Genomic DNA, 19,629 nt, shown 5'->3' on the forward strand with positions numbered 1-19,629 from the left:
CCCTTCTCCTTCCGAGGACTGGGAGAGAGCCGTGTTCTGGTTCTCAGTGTCCTTAGCACCGTGAGGGTGCTGTCACCCAGATGTTCATTCTCACAGAGAGACCCCAGACTCACAGATGAGGCCGGCCCTGCACCCACCACATCTCACCAGTGGGAGGCGATTGAGTCTGGAGGGTTTCCTGGTGTCTGTGACATCATCACTCCAGATATGATATTTGAAGCAGTGTTCTCTAATATAATCTAGAGCTGAAACATAGCCGTCAGGTTCAGTTTCAGTGTGTTAGGAGGGGTAGCTGGGTAGCAGGGTAAGAGTTTAAGGTTTGGACGAATACGGAATAGGATTGCTCTTTGCTCCGGAATCCTAACAAAAACGCCTACTCATCCTAACAAAGACAAAAAGGAGGGCTTTTTGCATGTTTTTTTTTAGCTGTTCACACTGTAACTCGGCTGTTTTCTCATGTGTTACATTTTCTAGTTGCTTTTTTGGAATAGCTGCTGTAATGCATTTAATACCGTCTCATTTGGTATTCTCCTGTATGCTTCCAAGAAATTTAATTTTGAGTCAAGCCTCCTTTTTGGGCAGAACCAAACCAGGATCACGTGCGTGATATTGGTACCATTAGGGTTTAGGAATGAGAGGATCACAGTTTGGCTTTTCCTCTATTGTAAAGAAGTACATATCCCCTGGGTAGATTACACAGGGTTCTCAGTGGAAGGGCATGATGTGAATTAAGCACTGGATTGTCATGGAAAGAAAAAAAAACCTGAGGGTGCTGACTCTCACCTGAGGAGTTTTCCACCTCCAGACCCAGAGAGATTTCTGAGATTAGGGCCCAGGAACTGAATTTTTTTTTTTCAGTGTGGACTTTTGATCCTGTTTTAAGAATCCCAGCCCTAGATCTTCTGACAAAGCATCGTCTCTGTATCAAATGAGAAGAGACAGTTCTCCAATTAAAAATAAAAACCAGATGGCTCAGTATCAGGGCATGTTTCGTTGGTTAGCTTGGTGGCGGCATGGCTCATCTGGCCAACACGATGACACCTACCTCCTTTCTTTGGGACTGCTTTCTTAGGTGGAAAGCAGAGAATCAGAAGGGGGTATCCAAGTCCTAAATGGACTCACAAGTTGCATGACAAGAATCTGTAGGGAAAAACAGTTTTTTTAAGTTTGGGAGTATTTAAGAATTACCTAAGTTTACTCTTTTTCCAGAGCTAATCGCACAGTAATATTTCTTAACACGTAGGGAAGTGAAGCCCTGGAAATGTTACCTGAAGGATTTTACAGACCCTCTGTGACTTGGCCTTCTTTTTAAGTTAGATAAAGGTTAAATGTGATTTTTATATGAATGTGAGAGACTAGATCGCATATATTTTTCTCCTTGCAATAATATGCTTGAATTAGTCCCTTTTCCAACGCGAGTGTTGCTAAACTGTTGTTACACACAGAAAAAGTGACTGCGTTCCAGCTGCAGGCGGACTGTTTTGGAGTACAGATGGCACTAGAAGCAGTAGTGTGTTGGCAATGAAACCACTGACTGAATCTGGGCTAGGGTGCCTCAGAATGAGAGAAAATATAATACTGAGGTTTCCGATGATGATGGATTGATGAAGCCAGCAGACTGTTGTTTAAAAAGTGGTAATTGCCTGAGGCCGGTTGTTTGGAATGTGGACCATCCATTAACATGCGAAGCTCCAACCCTGTCAGAAGCAAGGTCTTCAATACTGAATCATTAGGGCTTACAACTGCCTTGAATAGTCTTTTTTACCCACCTTTTAAGTATGAATAGGTTTCCCTTTGGGGTTTTCTTTTGCTCCCCCCCCCCCCCGCTTTTTGTTTGTTATTTCTGTTTTGGCTACTCGTGTCTTCTTGGGCTCCTGTAGGATCATAGCTCTGTGTCTGGGCCCTTTCTTGACATGGTGGGCTACTATCGACATTCTCTCCAAGAGAAGATCTCTCCAGAGTCATCTTCTGAGCCAGCCAGTGTCTCCCCCTGCTGGCTGGCAGGAGCGTGTCCCTAGGGCCTGCCATCTCTCAGACCTGAAGAATCTTCCATCTGGGTGGATCGAGACCACTTCCTGTGCCCACCAGGCTTTCAATCAGTTGACGTGATGACTCCTTTTCTCTCTCTTGTTTATCTGGGCACAGGACGTCGTAATCGAATGGACCGATTCTCCAGACTTCTCCGTATGGGCCTTGCCACTTTGCCAGGAGCTTGCTCTCGGTGTTGTGCGGAAGGAGGGGCGCCCTATTCACCTGCTGAAACTCTCCAGCACCTTTATTGAACGCTCCAGCCGGGGTCTACAGGCCCTGGGCCAGACTTCCGCCTGTAAATCACCCAACCAGGTCTAGCCCCTCCCACCTTTTGGAGCCTGTTGCGGCATGCCGGCCATCTTGTCCCATTATGCCTCACTCCTGACAGTCTTTGAGGCCAAGGAAGCCTTTGGGGTCCCCCCCCCCACTCCTTGTTTTTTTGGTGATGTTCTCTGTGGGAGAAAACTCCATACAGGCTTGAGGAATGTTCCTCCTTGTGTAAAGTAGGGAAGGCAAGATAACATTTTATGCTTTGCGCTGCATCACAAGCAACATCAGAAATGTTGATTTTAATCTCTGTCTTGAAAACAGTAGAGTTCATACTTCTCTCAACAAGGATCACTTCAAATTTTTATCTGGAATGATAAGAATTCTACCTTCTAAACTTACAAAAGAGGAATAAACCAGAGATAGCCCTGACGTTGTCCCATTATGATAATGTACATGTTCTATAAAGACTATGAATGCCAGAACTAAGAATGAGGGGGAATTTGAATCCAGCTGACTAATACTGAGCTTTTTAGGCTAGAAGTGTCATCTTGGGCTGGCTGTTTCCTGTACATCGGACTAAGGGTATCTAGTTAATAACAGCCATCGCTCTGGAAGCTTGTCTCACGTTCATGTTGGCATCAAGCAAGTTATAGACTCTCTTAGAAGGTCAAGCTGAGACCAAAAAAACAAAAACTTAGATCGGCACAGTATAGTGTCTACTTGCGAGGTACTTTCTATTCCAAATTTATAAATGGTCAACTTTTTACTATCCAAAGATGAACTGTGCCCATTATGAGTTGTCTATAATATATATGTTTACATAGCATTTTACTAAAGGCTGTCTTCCTGCTTCCCCATTTCCGGCTGTGCCCAAATCGTGCGCTGCCTTTCCACTCTCCATGGTACAGTCTTGGAGCACGTTTACTCTTAACACTGTGTTTAGAATAAATGGAGGCAGTCCAAAAATTATCTGGGTAATTAAGTAGTTCTTGAGACCAATTTCTGCCTAGAGCTGTGCTTGGTTTTCTGTGGGGATTGTTCTCCAAGATTAAAAGCTCATGGACTAGATGGAATAATAAACCAGCTTAGATACAATAACTAGCAACACAAGATTGTGTGCAAGCATGCGTACACAACCAATAGCTAAGTATTATGGTGCATATAAGACTTCAGAGAAATCAGTTAGAAAAGGATTCATAGAAGTGATAAAGCTTATAGAGGGTCTTGAGAGGTAAATAGGATTTGATTAAGCAAAGGAAGAAGAAGAGAGTGTGATAAAGAAGAAAAAGGCATGAGAAATACTAGGGCTATTTTGGATAATACATGGTTTCAGATGATCTGGGCCACCATGTTCCAAAGTCAAGAGCTATCTGTTCTTACAAGACTTTACAGTTAAATTTTGATGCTGCAATAGTTTAACTGAATTTTTTTTGATTAGCTCTCACTGCTTTCTCGCAAATTGTCATTTTCTTGGAACTTTGTAGAAGTTCAAAGCCTTCCTGATTCAGCTGTGGGATCAGGCTCAGAGCCACAGTGTAGGTGCGAATGGCTTGGGAAGGACCGTCTTGACTTTGAGGTGGGACTGCTAACCAAAGACAAGCCTAAAGGTCCAGCTACCACTGGTTGGGTTTCATAGTTAACGAAACATTGTATATTTCAGGATGGCTAACAAGGGCACCTTAGTGTCTATGTAGACTTTCAGTCTGTTAAGGGGTTACCAAATCTTAATTGGTATTGAGAGTCTTTACTATGCCCTTTAAGGAGTAATAGCTCAAGTTTTTGTTACTACAAATTCTAAACTAATAATCTCTGTCCTTCCAAGCAATTTGGACTTGAAAGTCTGAAGGCTCTGAATGAATGTAGGATCTATAATGAGAAGATAAACACTATTTATTCTGATTCTGGGGACTAAGGGGCAAGTCATCTGAGGGAGTTGCAGTTAAAGGGCACACAGAACAACAGCACATTGTTTTCTGTCCCCATAGAAGGCAAACTTGAAAGAAACAGCAGAAACTCAACTAAATATTTAGTTTAAATTCAAGGAATAATTTACTAATAACAGGTTACTAAAAATATAAAGAGGAAAAAATTATAATGTCACTTGCTGGTCATCATATATAGAATAGATGCCCTCTATAGAGACTGCGTAGATGTGGTCTGAGTGATTTATAGGATTCATGGAATTCTTTGATTCTAGGGTGGTCATGTGGGTACCTGGATTGGGAGGTGGGGGGATTGGGACACGGCTCTTGAAATGGACATCTCTGGGCTCTCTCTTTTTAATCATTCCTGACCCAAGAGAATTCTCTGTATCTATATCATGGTTCTGTTAATGTCTTTAGAGATGTCTGTACTCAGAAGTGAAGTAGAGAGGATAGTGGCCTCATAGCTTAATTTGAAGGGGCAATAGCTTTCGTGGAAATAACGGTAAAACCCTGTTCTGCAACCAGTACTAGAGAGCATTAGATTATGGATTGTGTGCACAGGATGGTTCATTCTTAATGTCTTGGAAGCATAGATTTCAGTGCCTGGCTTCTCGGTGATAGGAAAGGAGGTAAGGATCAGTCAGTACATGTGGTTTTTTTTTTTTTTTTTTTTTTTTTTTTGCGGTATGTGGGCCTCTCACTGTTGTGGCCTCTCCCGCTGCGGAGCACAGGCTCCGGACGCGCAGGCCCAGCGACCATGGCTCACGGGCCCAGCCGCTCCGCGGCATGTGGGATCCTCCCAGACCGGGTCACGAACCCGTGTCCCCTGCATCGGCAGGCGGACTCTCCACCACTGCGCCACCAGGGAAGCCCAGTACATGTGGTTTTGAAGGGAGGACCTCCTGTCAACATCCCGAGACAGTGGCAGTGGAGGGCTGCCTGGAAACAAGAAGTGCGGGAACAGCCACCGGGAGCAGATTCTGCTGGGAGTAGTTGTCCGAGAGCAATCAAGACCGGTGAGGCAGGGGTAGCCATGGCAGGGTGGATTGTAGTCATGCTTCTTTTAATGACTACTTGAGTTATTTTTCATTGACCAGGGTTTAAGTGCTGACTCTTATTTTTATGTTGCCTGTTTTTAGCACTGACACACAATTCCATGCTTGTAAATAACACTAGAAATTGTCATTACAAACAGGGAACGCTTGTGGACCTGCTGTTGAAATAAATAAAATAATCCAGAATTAGATCAAGTGAAGTTTTAGGTGGCTTTTTTATTAAACGGGATGATTTTATTAGTTTGTGTTGCTTCGTATTTGATGATTTCTTATCCTCAAACTTAACTTAAAAGTCCTCTCTACCGTTTAAATTTTTTTAATATGTTGCTAGAATGTTCTTATTTTTTAAATCTTTGCATGTAGAAATGATCCTGTATATATTTATCATTTTAATATTTGCCTTCCAGGTGCCAGGATTGCTGAATATTCCCAACTGTATGACCAGATCGTATTCAGAGAAACCCCCTTTAAGACTCAGAAGGATGGCTGGGCCAGCCCTCAAGACTCCTCCAACCTCAGCTCTGCATTACCTTCCCACACCCAACACGGTAGCGAGGATTGGCTTTTGCATTCAACCTATAGTAATGGAGAGTTAGCAGATTTCTGTCCCCGGCCAGAGCAAGACTTGAAGTCAAAATATCCCACTTTAGAGATCAATACGAAAAGTACCCCAAGACAACTGTCCGCAGCTTGCTCCGTGCCTTCTCTCCAAATCTCCGAGCCTCTGCTGGGCTCCGTGCAGAGACACAGTGTGGTGGTCAGCCAGCCCAACAAAGAGAACTCCTGTCAGGGCCATCTTTACAACTCTCTGGGACGGAAAGGAATCAGTGCTAAATCTCAGCCTTATAACAGGTCCCAGTCATCTTCCTCCATCCTGATAAACAAGTCCTCAGACTCCATCAACTACCCTAGTGAAATGGGAAAGAAACAGCTGCTGTCTTTACACAGAAGTTCAAGGTGGGAGAGTCACCAGGATTTGGTGCCAGGTATCGCTGACTCAGGTCAACAGGGCACTGAAAAACACTCAGATCTCACACTCCAGGACTCACAGAAAGTTCTGGTAGTAAATAGAAATTTACCTTTAAGTGCCCAAATAGCTACCCAGAACTATTTTTCCAATTTCAAAGAGACTGAAGGAGATGAAGATGACTATGTGGAGATCAAGTCAGAAGAAGATGAGCCAATAAGCAGCAAACTTGGACCATATCTGACATCATACAATGATTCTGACAAACTGAATGACTATCTCTGGAAGGGGCCACCTCCCAATCAGCAAAATATTGTCCAGTCTCTAAGGGAAAAATTCCAGTGTCTTAGTTCAAGCAGCTTTGCCTAAGGTTCTTAAGACTAGCTGCCTGAATTAACTTCTTACTGTGCTCATGAATTAGAGATACTGAGAGATGTTTTGTATGTACCAGATTAGAACAGTTTTGTAATAACCAGAGATGTAAAGTATACTTTCTTTAACAGCACAACTTTTTCAAACAGCTGGCGATCCAGCCAGGATTGTACTGTAGCAAATGTTAGCATCTAACACTGTGTTTTCTGATGTTGATGGTCTTCGTGTTTCATGTAAGTCAATCTTACTTGAAAATTTTAGGCTTTTTTTTTTTTTTAAAACATGATGGCCATGGTATTTTTTCCCATATCCTGACAGTTAGTGTCCAGACTTTAAGAAATGCAATAATCATTTCCTATTATCCAGAAGCCACAGGTATACTAGGACTCAAAGGCAGCAAGGAGGACTTTTCACGTTTTTTAAAAAGAAAGGAAACTAAAGCTGTTTAAAGGATTATGCTTACCTCTGACATTTTTGTTAAATTTGTGCCAAGACCCTAGAATAACTTAAACGAGGGATCTCTAATCGGAGTATTGTCTAGGTGCCCATTTTAGGGTTTCTATGCTGGCATTCCTGCATCTAGTTCATTATAAGGCAGAAAATATGTAACTATTGGAAATTAGAATGTATCGTGACCAATTTTCTGTAAGTAAAAATCCTTCCCTGTCTTCCTGAACAAGGCCTGGAGAATGTGCTGCTCGTCAATTATTTTACATTTCATGGGGTTAAATGAATGATTCCCTTAATGGTTTAAAACCAAGTGCAAGAAAATGCAAATTGACTTATTAGAAAAGATGGGTTGACATCTGGGTACAACTTGATTATCTCATTATATGACAGTTGGGGATGGGGAGAAGATAAAACCCTTCACTACTTTTTGTGCCCGTTTCTAATCAACACGAAGTAAACCATAAACTAAAATAAAGCAAAGCGCTTTAAAGCTACTCTTCCCAGAGCAGTTTTTCAGATGTCCTTTCATGAATTTTATACTCAGCCAGATGACCTGGTCCCAGCCTTGAGAATTTTATTGACTGTAGTGAAATTTATTTTCTAAGCCAGACATAAAAAGGGGGTCTTGTCTCATTGTTTGGGGGCATATAGAAGAGCAGGATCTTTGGTTACTAAATTCTGACTCATCACATCTTTTAAGTTGTAATTATGGTCTTTAAATAGTGGTTCATTGTGATATTATGTACTAATACAACTCTTTATGGAAGGAAACAAAAACAAAAGCAAGACCTTGTGAGTAAAACACAAAATTAAAGAAGCTAAAGAGAAAAATGAAGGCAGATTTATTGCCACTTTATAAAAATATTTTATTGAAGACTCCAATCAATGTAACAAGGATGTTTTCTCAAACAGTGGCTTTCGCATTCTCACTTTAAGCCATTTTACATTCTGTGGCCTCTTCCCCACCCTCTCAGTTTTCATCTTAAAAGATATGATAATCTGTGTAGGGAAAGGGGATCTGGGCTTTTCATTTAAAGATAAGCAATGATATTGATTTGAATCAGTGACATCTACCATAATTCTTTTTCTCTCTTTAAGTGCTATGCCTCTTTTTCTTAAAAACATAAAATATGACCATCCTTATTTTATACACAGGTACCTAAGGCATTCATTTTCCTTTTTAAGTAACAAAAAATAACCTAATTTTCTTCTTTCTCCATACTGTACTTTCTTCTTGTAGCTTAGAAAACAAAGTCCATATTGACGAGCATTGTTCCGGAACGATTCCTTCTTTCATTGCCCTCCTTTAAACATGGTATGAGTTTTCAAGAATAAGCAGTATCAGAAAAGAGAAGCACCGTAACTGAGTATAGATTCCCAGACTTGCTAGACGTATTTGTAAGGGCGTTTACAAAACAAAGTTACCTGACTTTTCTTGTCCCGGGAATGCAGTTTCCCACTTCTCTGCTTTTTGGTTTGTAAGACCCAAATTCTGTATTATCCATGTTGCTGTGGTGTCTTCCTCTCAGAAATTATTAATTCTCCACACCAATGTCCTGTTGCACGACTTTGATGTCACTTATAGGAACACACCCTGCTGCACGGAGGCTGCTGTCATACTGTATAAAATGTCTGTATGGTTGTCTTTAGGTTCTAGGACAAATCTGCAGTTCTATACATCCATTCTGTCAGCCAGGATACAGATTTTGAGATCTGTGTGTATATATATAATCAAGTTCGTATTTTCCCTCAAAGTTATTCAATGAGTGCTTTTGTTTAAAATAGTTTCTTCGGGAGGTGGGGTAGGGATGTATATAATTGGGGGAAAAGAGTTATATGTACTTAAATGGATGTCAAGTTCTTACTAGGTCTCTGTACTGAAGGTTCAATTTTTTTTTTATAAGTTCACTTTTCGCCTACTCTATTCTTTGTGCAAAAAAAACCACCAGAAAAAACAAACAAACAAAAAACCATGCATCTAGGAAAACATAGTTTAAATACTGTATATATGATAATGAAAGTTAGTAATGCGCATTATTTAATAAAGTTTGTAAAGTACAAAGTAAAATACAGTGTGAATTAATGTGTTAATTCTAGAAAGATCAAGATTTTCTGAACTATACTCAGTTATAATACTTTGCCTTATGAGCTGTGCAGAAAATGGTTCAGGGTAGAATTCCCTGGCGGTCCAGTGGTTAGACCAGTGGACTCAGAGCTTCCACTGCAGGGTGCACAGGTTCAATCCCTGGTCAGAAAACTAAAATCCCACAAGCTGAGCAGCATGGCCCCCCCCCCCAAAAAAGAAAATGGTTCAGGGTAGTGATGATATACCATGTTTCAGTGGCCTTGTGACTGACCATTTTCTGTATCTTTTGATTACTTTTCAAATATTGAATTTAGCCTGGGATTATCATACCCTTCTCTGAAATTCCCCTTAGACCGAGTGCCTTTCCAGGTAACTGGTTTTGATGGTGTGAGGTCATAGAGTAGTCTGACTTGCAGCTGTGGGGTTAAAGTCAGGTGAGGTGGAGGGGAAGAGCCCAGAATGCTGAAGTTTTTTTTGGTGCCAGAAGACAAACTTGCCCACTTTACTCTGGTGGTGCAAGCCCACGGGCAAAGCTCACTTTGCGTATCTGTGAAAAAGAACAAAGCTTGATTTTCCGGACAATAGCTTATTCACGATGCATCACACAATAGGAAAGGAAGGGAAGCAGTTCCACTTCATTAGTTCTAAAACCATGTCTATTCAGCTCAAAGGTAAAAGAACAGGGCTTGGACAGTAAGTAAATCATCCGCTCTACGGGGCAAACACAAGCCCGCAAATATTCTATTGTTTGTATGGCAAGGTATGGCTCTCCATGTAAGCATCACAAGACCATGGGTAAGCAGATTCCTTCTTGTACAGACTAGTTAAATCAGAGGCTGTAAACTGGTGGCCCAGAGTCTGAATCTGGTTTCTACAGTTTTAAAAAGGTTTAACATGAAAATCCAGATTTCCGCCTTAAAAAAAAATTATTAGATCTAGCCTGTTTTGGGGCTGGCTTCTGATGAGGTGACTCCGAGATCTGAGGATGGAATTTAAAGGTGAAAATCATCCTGTAAGCCAATAGGGTAGCAGATCCCTGGAGAAAGAAACAGGCGAGGAAGCCATTTGGGGCCTAAGCCACTCTGGGAGCTCAGCCTGGCCAAAACGCTCTCCTTGAACAGGTCTCAGTACTTAATGATCTCAAGGGAAACAAAAGAACAAACTGTTATTAGGCAAGAGAAGTAAAAACAGCAAAGTCCTTATCAGTTGTAAGGACTCCCAGTTCTCTTTCAATGGTAAAGATTAGCCTGAAGCCTCAACTACCTGAAGCCCTGAACATAAGAGATGACGTTGTCGTGCTAGCTTCCTACCTGTCGGTCTTGCCAGTTTTCCCCATTTTCAGACTTGTGCACCTCCATCCTCCCAAATCTTAGCCGGCATAATATTTCTAGACACAAAACAATCCAATCTTCTACAAAGTCCTCCAAATCTGTCTCTGCCTTTACAGGAGCTGCTCCCTTTTCCTGCGTGACCCTCCCACTACGATCCAGGAGAAAACCTGCCAGGTACGCAACACTCAGCTCAAAAATCACTATTAAGAACTGTGGAGGGTAGCGTGAAAGCATTGGTTTCCCTTGCTTCTCCAGGCCCCCGGGGGCCTGCAGAGCATCCCAAGTAGGTGCTACACGCACACAGTGGGTTGGTTTCACAGCTGAGGAATACTGGATTTAGGAATCTTTTATCTTAAAGAGCTACTGGCAAACCTGCCCAATTTTTGACCCTGGAGGGAGGCATTATCTTTACACTGTGGGCAGCAAACATATCTGCCCTCTGCCCTGGAGGGAAACACTCTCTATTTTCCAAGGTCGTTTGTTATGCAAATATCCTTTCAACACTAGCCCAGAACAAGACCCATTGATACAAGACAGGAAGAGATGCAAAATGCAGGAAACCCATTGAGAGTGTCTCAGAACAATCACATTGTTACCCCAAAATTGGGTTCCCCTCTTGGTGGGTGTCAAGCTAAAAGACACAACCATGCCAAAGGTCCGGAGAAGGATTTATTACTTGCAACAAGTAAGGAGAACACCAGGGATCTTAGGCAAAGCAGTGTCTCCCCTAACAGCAAAGTTGGGGAAGTGTTTAAGCTAAGGGTACATGCATATTCATGAAGGGGCTTGAGCAAGAGAATTCAGCATAGAATTGGGGCAAAGGTCAACAGAGGCCAAGCTTTAGTTGATTGAAGTCAGAAAAGGTCAACATCATCATCCTTTAGGTTCCAATTGATCTGCTGGAAGCTTCTTGTGACTCTCCAGGTCTAGGAAGGTGTTTCTTAACACTAATAACTCTCTGAAACGTTAGGCTTTATAGCTTTCCATCAACATGCCTGTGTTCTACTATACCGTTCTGCACAGTAAACTCTGACACCCTGACACCCGAGCTTGTGTCTGTCTTGTTCAAAGTTGATTCCTTCACCACATGCCTAGCATAGAGGCTGGTATAGAGCAAATGCACTCTCACTCTCTCTATATACCTATAAATATCATATTAACTTCAGATATATATATTCCTTATTCTGGGAACAAACTTTCTTTGACCTATGTCCAAATGTCATCTCAAAGTGCACTGAAATTATATCCACTAGGGAAAGAATGTGAGTTAATGCATTTTTAAGGGCTTCAACACAATAGAGCCCTTTCTCCCAGGGTAGTTGACTTTTCCTAAGTAAACCAATATATATTTGAGTTTGGGATAAACAGATTCAGACGTATCTATCTCCAAATGAGATCCTGACACTTCCCCATGAACCAAACCTGGGAATATGAAAGATCCTGAAGTTTTCTTCCATAAATCTTTCTCCCTTTCCTATCCTCTCCTACAAGTGTGTATTATGAGTGTGTAAGAACCCAAATAGCTCTCATCTGGAATGACTTCAGGGTGGGGCCCAAGAGGGAGTTGAAGGTGAGCAGAGGACAGAGGCCTCCATGGTCATCCACGTGAGGACCTGAACAGGTTGAGTAAAATACTTTAACTGGCTTGATCAGCACAGGCATTTGCTGTCCTAGACCTTAAAGTGATTTCTTAAAATTACATATAAGATCGCAAGTTAATCATATCATAATGGGACAGACCATTGTTGACCATCAGCGTCAACACCTAAAATTTTTTAAGATTAGAAAGTACGTTAATTCAGTTAAAAAAAAACAGAAAACAAAAAATACACACGACTTCTAGGTGAACTTTATTATACTTTTTTTTTTGGCCTGCTGCACAGCTTGCAGGGATCTTAGTTCCCCAACCAGGGATTGAACCCAGGCTCCGCCTCGGCAGTGAAAGCGCCAATTCCTAACCACTGGACCGCCAGGGAATTCCCTATTATACTTTAATGTGAGATCTAATTAAAAGAGGGTATTGCTTTAAAGGTGTGGATTGCCATAAGCTTTTGGTGACGACTGAAAACAGCCTCCAAAGTGCCTTCTTCAAGATGGCTTTGCAGCACATCTATATGGCCTGAGTCATTTCCATATTACGGATTCCAGTAACAAATTAGTTTTGGTGGCTCACCCTTCCCAATCAATTTAGCTTAGGTGTACAGTTTTAAACTTGATCTTTTCTATTCAAACCTTTCTTCCATACAGAATAGTTCATGAAGTGTTGGGAAGTCTTCTTTGGGGCCTGCTGTGCCATGCTGAGCCGTGCAATTCACAAAAATGCCACACTTTTCCGTGCAATTCAGTGTGATCGGAAGGGTTGCCTTTTTATATGAAGTTGTGGCTGTGTTGTTTATTCTCCACTTCCCTGTGCTATTTCTTCTCCACTTAACATTTTTAGCAGTTATAAATTTTCTGAGAACTGCTTCTGCAAAAGGTTACAGGTAAATATTGCCACCACAGGTGTGGCCCCAACTGACCTTCCTATCCCTCCCCCAGCACATAGAAAGCCTTCAACACACAGCTACTGAACAAGTGAATGAAAGAATGTTATTTCTCACACCAAAACTGGAAACAATACAAACAACATCAGGAAAAGGTAAAATAAATTATGGTCTATCCACAATATAGATTAGGTAATAATATATAGCCACTATAAGTCATGATTTCGAGTACTATCCCTTCCCAATTTCATGAAAACAGATATAGCAAGTGAAGAAGAGACCTATATATATAATATGGTCACAATCTTGTAATACAAGTTAAAATAAAATTAAGAGATCAAAATTAACAGTTATGACTTGGCAATAGTATTGTGGGTGATTTTATTTTTTACTTTATGCTTTTCTCTATATACATTATAAATAAACAGTATATATATTTGAAAAACACACTCAGCTCCAGCATCAAATCCTCTGGTGTTTTCTCTGATGCTCCTCCGTAAACAGTTAAGCATTTCATTTTCATCACCTCAGAAAACAACCCTGTACCTATCAACTCTAACCTCCAATCCCTCTATTTCCCCTGCCCTCAGCCATAAGCAAACCCTAAACCAATTGCCCTTCCAGGAAGCAAACTGCCACCCGAGGGCAGGATGTTATTGGCATCCTAGGCGGAGCAAGAAAGAACTGTCTCAGGGCAGGAAGGGAGCCCCATGCTCACGCCCCACCCTCCTCTGATTTTTAACCCTAGCCAAATTTCGAGTCTGTGTTTGCAAGTGCCAGAAAGTGCCCGTCCCTGACGTCCAGGCAACTCAAACAGCAGCCCCGCGCCCCACAGGCGCCCACCTTCCCAACGTCACGGCCACTGAGCGCACTGCCCCCTAGGGGCTCCTCTCCGCTGAGGAAGAATAGCCAGGACCTTCCTGCCGCTGGCCCGTTACCGGCCGGGTCCGGTTCTCCCGCCTGGCGCCCGCCCCGCCACCGCCAGGAGGGACGTGAGCCGCTGCGTCTCTGAGCTCAGCCGCCGCATCTCCGCGTCGCGGGAGAACCCGCGGCCTCCCGCTTCCGCCGCCTCGCCGCGTCCCCGCTGCGCCGCCCGCGCCTCGCCATGAGCGCGCGCCTGCCGCTCGTCCTGCGCCAGCTCGGCCGCCTGCAGCCCCCCGGCCCGCCGCGCCGCCTCCGAGAGCTTTGTCTCGCCAGCAGCGGCGGGGGCGGCGGATGTGGCGGCGGAGAGGGCCTGCTCGGGCAGCGGCGGCTGCGGGACACACAGGCCGGGAGCAGCCGAGGCCCGGGCAGCCGGGCGCCCCCAGCGCGGGACTCGATCGTCCGGTGAGTGTCCGGCGCTCGCCGCCGCCCAAATCCCCGGCGGCCGGGGGAGACCCAGGAGATGGGGCGGCCGGAGCTCTCGAGTCTCGGCCGGGCCCCGGGGGCCTCCGTGGGAGCTTCGCTGAGCACGGGGTCGCGAGTGTTTGGTGCCAACTTTTAGGGGTGACGGCAGCTGGTGGGGGGCAGCGCGGGCACCGGGAGGGCGGGCTGGCCGCGCCGGAGGACGGAGACTCTTGGGGCCGGCCCAGGCCGGAGGGTCGGGGGTCGGGAGGGCGTGGACATCCGCGGCGGGTGCTGCGCAGCTCAGACCGCGCGCCTCGCTCCACGTGCACCTCCCGCCGCCTGCTCTGATGCCGGGCGCGGCCTGGGCAGGAAAGGGGCGGCGCGGCGAGGGCTGGAGCCCCGAGGGGGAGGGGCGCCCGCTCCCGCCACGCCAGCCCGGCCGCCCGCCTGCTGGTCGGATCCGGCGTGGTGGCCGGGGCGCTGCGGGCCCGCGGGGCTGCGGCAGGGGCGCCCCGGGCCCAGCGATCGGCGCCCGTCTGCGCAGGGGCTCCGCCTTCGGGACGCTGGCTGCGGGCGGCGTACAGTGCGGTGAGGTCTGCGCTTCCAAAACGCCGCAGCCTCCTGCGCGTGGGAGGGCTGCGGCCCGGCCCACCCAGTGACGCGCGGAGGGCTGCCGGAGAAGTCGGGGCCGTCTCGTTCCCAGCATCGCTGCACGTTGGGCACGGAATCCCCAGCTCAGCCTTATTTCCAAAGTTATCTCCCGAGCGAGAGGCGAACTCTGCCTGGGAGCCCCGGGCCGGCCTTCCGCTGTCCCCACCGGAGACGTTCGCGGGTCCCCCTCCACCCCCGTACCCACCCCTCTTGATCCTCACACACACCCTAGCCGCTTCTCCTAGCCCTTCGGTGGGAGCGAGGGGAAGTAGAGCCTTGTCTGAGTGAAGCGCTCCGGACATGCCTGGGGGTCGCGGGAAAGCCCTTTCTTCCCTTCCCTAACTAGAATTCCTAGTTCCAGGATGCCATGTTACGGAGCGAGCTCTTCACGTCCATCCGCTGACATCCTCTTCTGTTTTCCTTCTAGTCTTCATTCTGAAAATGAATTTACCTTTTTACTCCCTCTGTTTCCAAGGCGCTTCATGATGTGGCCTGTGACTCCAAGGACTCTTCAGTTTACCTTGTCTTCTCTCCGGACGTCGCGGTTAGGTCTCTTACGGTCATTAGATTTTAAGCAGTGTACAGCTGAGCTCATCTTAAGGGGTTGTTACCAAACCGAACTGGGGTATCCTCGCCAGATGTGCAGCACACCCAGCCTACTGACACCGGGTTGTGACGTAGGCAGGTACAGTGTTTGTTGCAGGGTACCAAGCAGGGGAGTAAGGGACGCCTCAGATCCACTCCACTCCAACTTGGTCTTTGAGATAGAGGTTTTGGGGTTTTTTTGTTTGTTTGCCGAGCCACGGGGCATGTGGGATCTTCCCCGACCAGGGGTCGAACTGGTGCCCTCTGCGTTGGGAGCGGGGAGTCAACCGCTGGACCACCAGGGAAGTCCAACATTTCTTAATTGTGGTTTCGGCAGTCGGGATGTCTCTGGTTTATGCTTCTTTAGCTGGGTGGTCCTTGGCCAGATGTCTGTTAGCTCATTTTGCCCTGGAGAAACAGCTTGAGATTGTAGTTAGTGAAGATATCTATGATAGCAATTTTAGTATATTAACGATGTTACCAACAACAGCAATTTTAGTCATCTGACTCTGGTTGATTATTGCTCATTTAGCACAGGAGTAAGGGGACAAGAAAAGGAATAAAGTTTTGGATAGAGAGATTAATCAGAAACTGGATAAGAGGTTTTAGGGGGATTTGGTTTCAGGGTAAGGGTCCAAAGACAGTATAGGATGCAGAAGTCGCCTTCCAACTAGAAGTTGAGGTGGCAACTTTTCTCACCCAGGGCAGAAAAATCCCTGATGAGAAACATCTATGCTACTTTCTAGACTTCCTGAGCCTGGTAACTCCTTGCTTGCTTTGCTTGGCACTGTAAGAATAATGGAAGAATAAGGAATGACCCCAAAGAATGAAACGTCACACATGTGACAAGTTGTGGGGGAATTAGCCAACTTTATGAGCAGAGTTGGTGACAGGTGTCAGCTTCTACGGTCGTGTGCCCTTCATTCTATTGAGGGGTAGGTGCTACAAGTGTTTCTGGGAAAATTGCTTTTGGAAGGAGTGTTTTTAACGTTCAGATGTAGCTTTGAGGCACAGAACAACACTGTACAATTATAAGAACAAAGGTAGAGTCCTTGTAGTACACCTGCTCTACAGATGAGGAAACGGGTTCCTTAGTGGCTCAGTGAATTGCCCACGCTAGTCAACCAGAGGCCTGATTTCCACTGAGTGCTTCAGGGCCACCCAGACTCCTTGTTGAAGACACACATTCCCAGGCCCCACCCAGACTTAGGGAGTCCAACTTTCTGGGCTGAGTCACAAAGCCTTTCTCTTTACCAAGCTTTCCAGATGACCCATATACACATTGCCAAGAACCACTTGGGACCCGCACTCCAGTGCCTTCCCACACTAGCCAGAAATGAGGACCCAGTATGGCCCAAATTAGCAGCCAAGAAAGGCAGAGAACCTGCATATGGCCTGTGGTCCTCAGCCGCATGTTGTTGGACAGAAGATTCTTGCTCATTTATAAGGTGATTTGTGGACTTTCACATATAGTCTGGTTTATCAACACAACAATACAATTGTTTCACTGGGAATCAAGTTGCTTTATCCCAAGTGTTTAAAAACAACCCAAAACCTTCCTGGGTTGTAGACAGCTGCATGCCCATTTACTCTATGTCTTCTAGCCCAGCTGACTGTGGGAAGGCTCATCCTGGTTGAGTTTTGAAGCCTTTAAACGTTTTCTGAGCACCCTTCTCTCCTCATCCACCTACAAGAGCAGTGCCTGCCAGTTACATTCGTCAAATTCTTCTCTAAAACTGGGAGGAGTTTTGCCCCTGGCCATTCTGCCTTGTCCCTTTGCTCATGGCCATTTATTGCTGATGGGATCTGGCTGGAAGTTCCCCTTGCATTTTTTGAAAGCTGTTGTGCATGCAAGACCCTGATGGAGACAAGAGATGATACTTAGAGGTGGTCTTAAGCACTGAAGCTTGGGTACTGCCTTGGCTAAGCCTTTTGTCTATTATTGTGAGAGGAAAAAGAGCCAACTTTCTTTTTTTAATTTTTTATTTAATATTTTTAATTAAAAATTTTTATTGAAATATAGTTGATTTACAATGTTGTGTTCCAGGTATACAGCAAAGTGGTTCAGTTATACATAATTGTCTATATCTATATAGATAGATATATCTTTTTCAGATTCTTTTCCATTATAGGCTGTTACAAGATACTGAATATAGTTCCCTGTGCTATATAGTAGGTCCTTGTTGTTTGTCTATTTTATATATAGTAATGTGTATCTGTTAATCCCAAACTCCTAATTTATCCCTCCCCCCCTTCCCCTTTGGTAACCATAAGATTGTTTTCTATGTCTGTGGGTCTGTTTCTGTTTTGTAAATAAGTTCATTTGTAAGAGCCAACATTTTTTTTTTTTAAATACATTTATTTATTTATGGCTGCGTTGGGTCTTAGTTGCACACAGGCTTTCTCTAGTTGCAGCGAGCAGGGGCTACTCTTAGTTGCGGTGTGCGGGCTTCTCATTGTGGTGGCTTCTCTTGTTGCAGAGCACAGGCTCTAGGCGCGCGGGCTCAGTAGTTGAGGCACACGGGCTCAGAAGCTGTGGCTTGCGGGCTCTAGAGCGCAGGCTCAGTAGTTGTGGCGCACAGGCTTAGTTGCTCCGTGGCATGTGGGATCTTTCCGGACCAGGGCTCGAACCCGTGACCTGTGCATTGGCAGGCGGATTCTTAACCACTGCGCCACCAGGGAAGCCCTACGCCAGGTATTTCATGATTGTTCTCCTCCCCCTCCCTCCACCCTTTCCACACTTAGAGGAGCCTGTCCTTGTGCTGTCTAATTAGTTTCATTTAGAGTAGAAAACCTTCTAAGAAAATGTGTTGTATCCATCCTTTCTAGTCATTAACCTAGACCTGACTATGTTCTTTTTCTTTCTCAATGCAGAGACATCATTCAGAATTCGAAAGAAGTTCTGAGTTTATTGCAAGGAAAAAACCCTGCCTTTAAGCCGGTTCTTGCTATTATTCAGGTAAGCTAAGAATGTGGTTCTGTCTTGCTGTTTTAGGATGTCTTTTAATTTAGAAGACAACTGTACACAGGTGACCAGCTGCATTTCTTGTCACAGAAGTCCCACTCGGGCTTCGGGGATGGAGGAGAAAGCTCATGTGGAAATGTTGTCATTTCCCCCTTTATCTGGTCATTTTGCCGCATCAGGATTACAGGTTAGGTACCACTCTGTCTGAGTCTGTCTCCTTTTGGTGCGGATAGCTTCCGGAGGTCAGGAGGTAGGTGCTCATGTAAGTTGCATTACAGAGGATATAATGTGGTCCATTATAAATGCTGATCAGATGTGATTTGAGTGGGATGGGAAAAAACATTCCACTTTGTTTCTGTGGAAGACAGATGCTTGCTGAGACATGGTATTTGGTGATCTTACTACTCAGTCTTTTCAAGCCTGCCATGAGTCTGAAGGGCCAAAAGCCATGGCATGGCAGGACTTGGGAGTTCCATGTCTGTGTTCTAGCCACGGCCCCTTCATTGCCAGCTGCAGTTGGCACACCCAGGTGACGCAGGTGCAGGGAAGTGGTGCGCTGAGCCGAGCCTGTAAGGTCACACAGCCCAGCAGTTGAGCTGCCTCTGTGGTTTTGGGTGCACGCTTAATGCATCAGAGTAGCAGCCTCTAGTTTCATCAGCGCTGTAATTTCGAGACTGGAGAGCTATGCTCAAGTCACTCTGGGGCCTGCGTTCTTTGGGGTCTGTTTCCTCACCCCCTACAAAGATAAGCAAGTGAGAAGAGTGGAAAGAAAAGCGAAACAAGAGCCTGGCCTCCTGGAATTCTGCTCATTGGTAGCTTTTCACCCAAGGGCAAGTCCTAAACACCCGTCTTAGGTGTCCTCACTTAGAAAGGAATGCTGCCTATGCGGCTGTATACGCCCTATGGGAGTATTATTTTCAAAAGTGATATATCTTAAAGACTAAGAAACTGACATGTGGATAAGTACCAGCCCTTAGTCCCCTTTTATGAGCAATAAGATTCTTTTTCTGCATTTCCCTATCATCTTTGTAGTCAGATAATGTATATAATCACAGAATTAGTCTTTGTATTGTTTTGTACCTTTTCAAGGTATTTTTATGTTGTTATGTTCCCCTTCTTGCTCTCCTTTCCC

The 19,629-nt window shown here is 45.0% G+C and overlaps 2 protein-coding genes across 4 annotated transcripts in view; both read left to right on the forward strand.

The window, feature by feature from the left end:
• PLEKHG1 (pleckstrin homology and RhoGEF domain containing G1) overlaps positions 1 to 9,132 on the forward strand; it is a gene marked incomplete at its 5' end in the record, with an annotated part of 89,251 nt that extends 80,119 nt beyond the window's left edge. For all 3 annotated transcript variants that reach the window (XM_082668740.1, XM_082668741.1, XM_082668742.1), the window contains one exon: positions 5,689 to 9,132. In XM_082668740.1, the coding sequence (XP_082524866.1) occupies positions 5,689 to 6,617 (929 nt within the window). In that variant the 3' untranslated portion in view covers positions 6,618 to 9,132. The remainder of the gene's footprint in view (positions 1 to 5,688) is intronic.
• Positions 9,133 to 14,075: 4,943 nt separating this feature from the next.
• MTHFD1L (methylenetetrahydrofolate dehydrogenase (NADP+ dependent) 1 like) overlaps positions 14,076 to 19,629 on the forward strand; it is a gene marked incomplete at its 5' end in the record, with an annotated part of 196,300 nt that continues 190,746 nt past the window's right edge. The window contains 2 exons of the mRNA XM_082669412.1: positions 14,076 to 14,296; positions 18,407 to 18,491. Coding sequence (XP_082525538.1) covers positions 14,076 to 14,296; positions 18,407 to 18,491 — 306 coding nt within the window. The remainder of the gene's footprint in view (positions 14,297 to 18,406; positions 18,492 to 19,629) is intronic.

This window comes from Grampus griseus, assembly GCF_964374135.1.
Source record: "Grampus griseus genome assembly, chromosome: 13".
Lineage (NCBI taxonomy): Eukaryota > Metazoa > Chordata > Mammalia > Artiodactyla > Delphinidae > Grampus > Grampus griseus.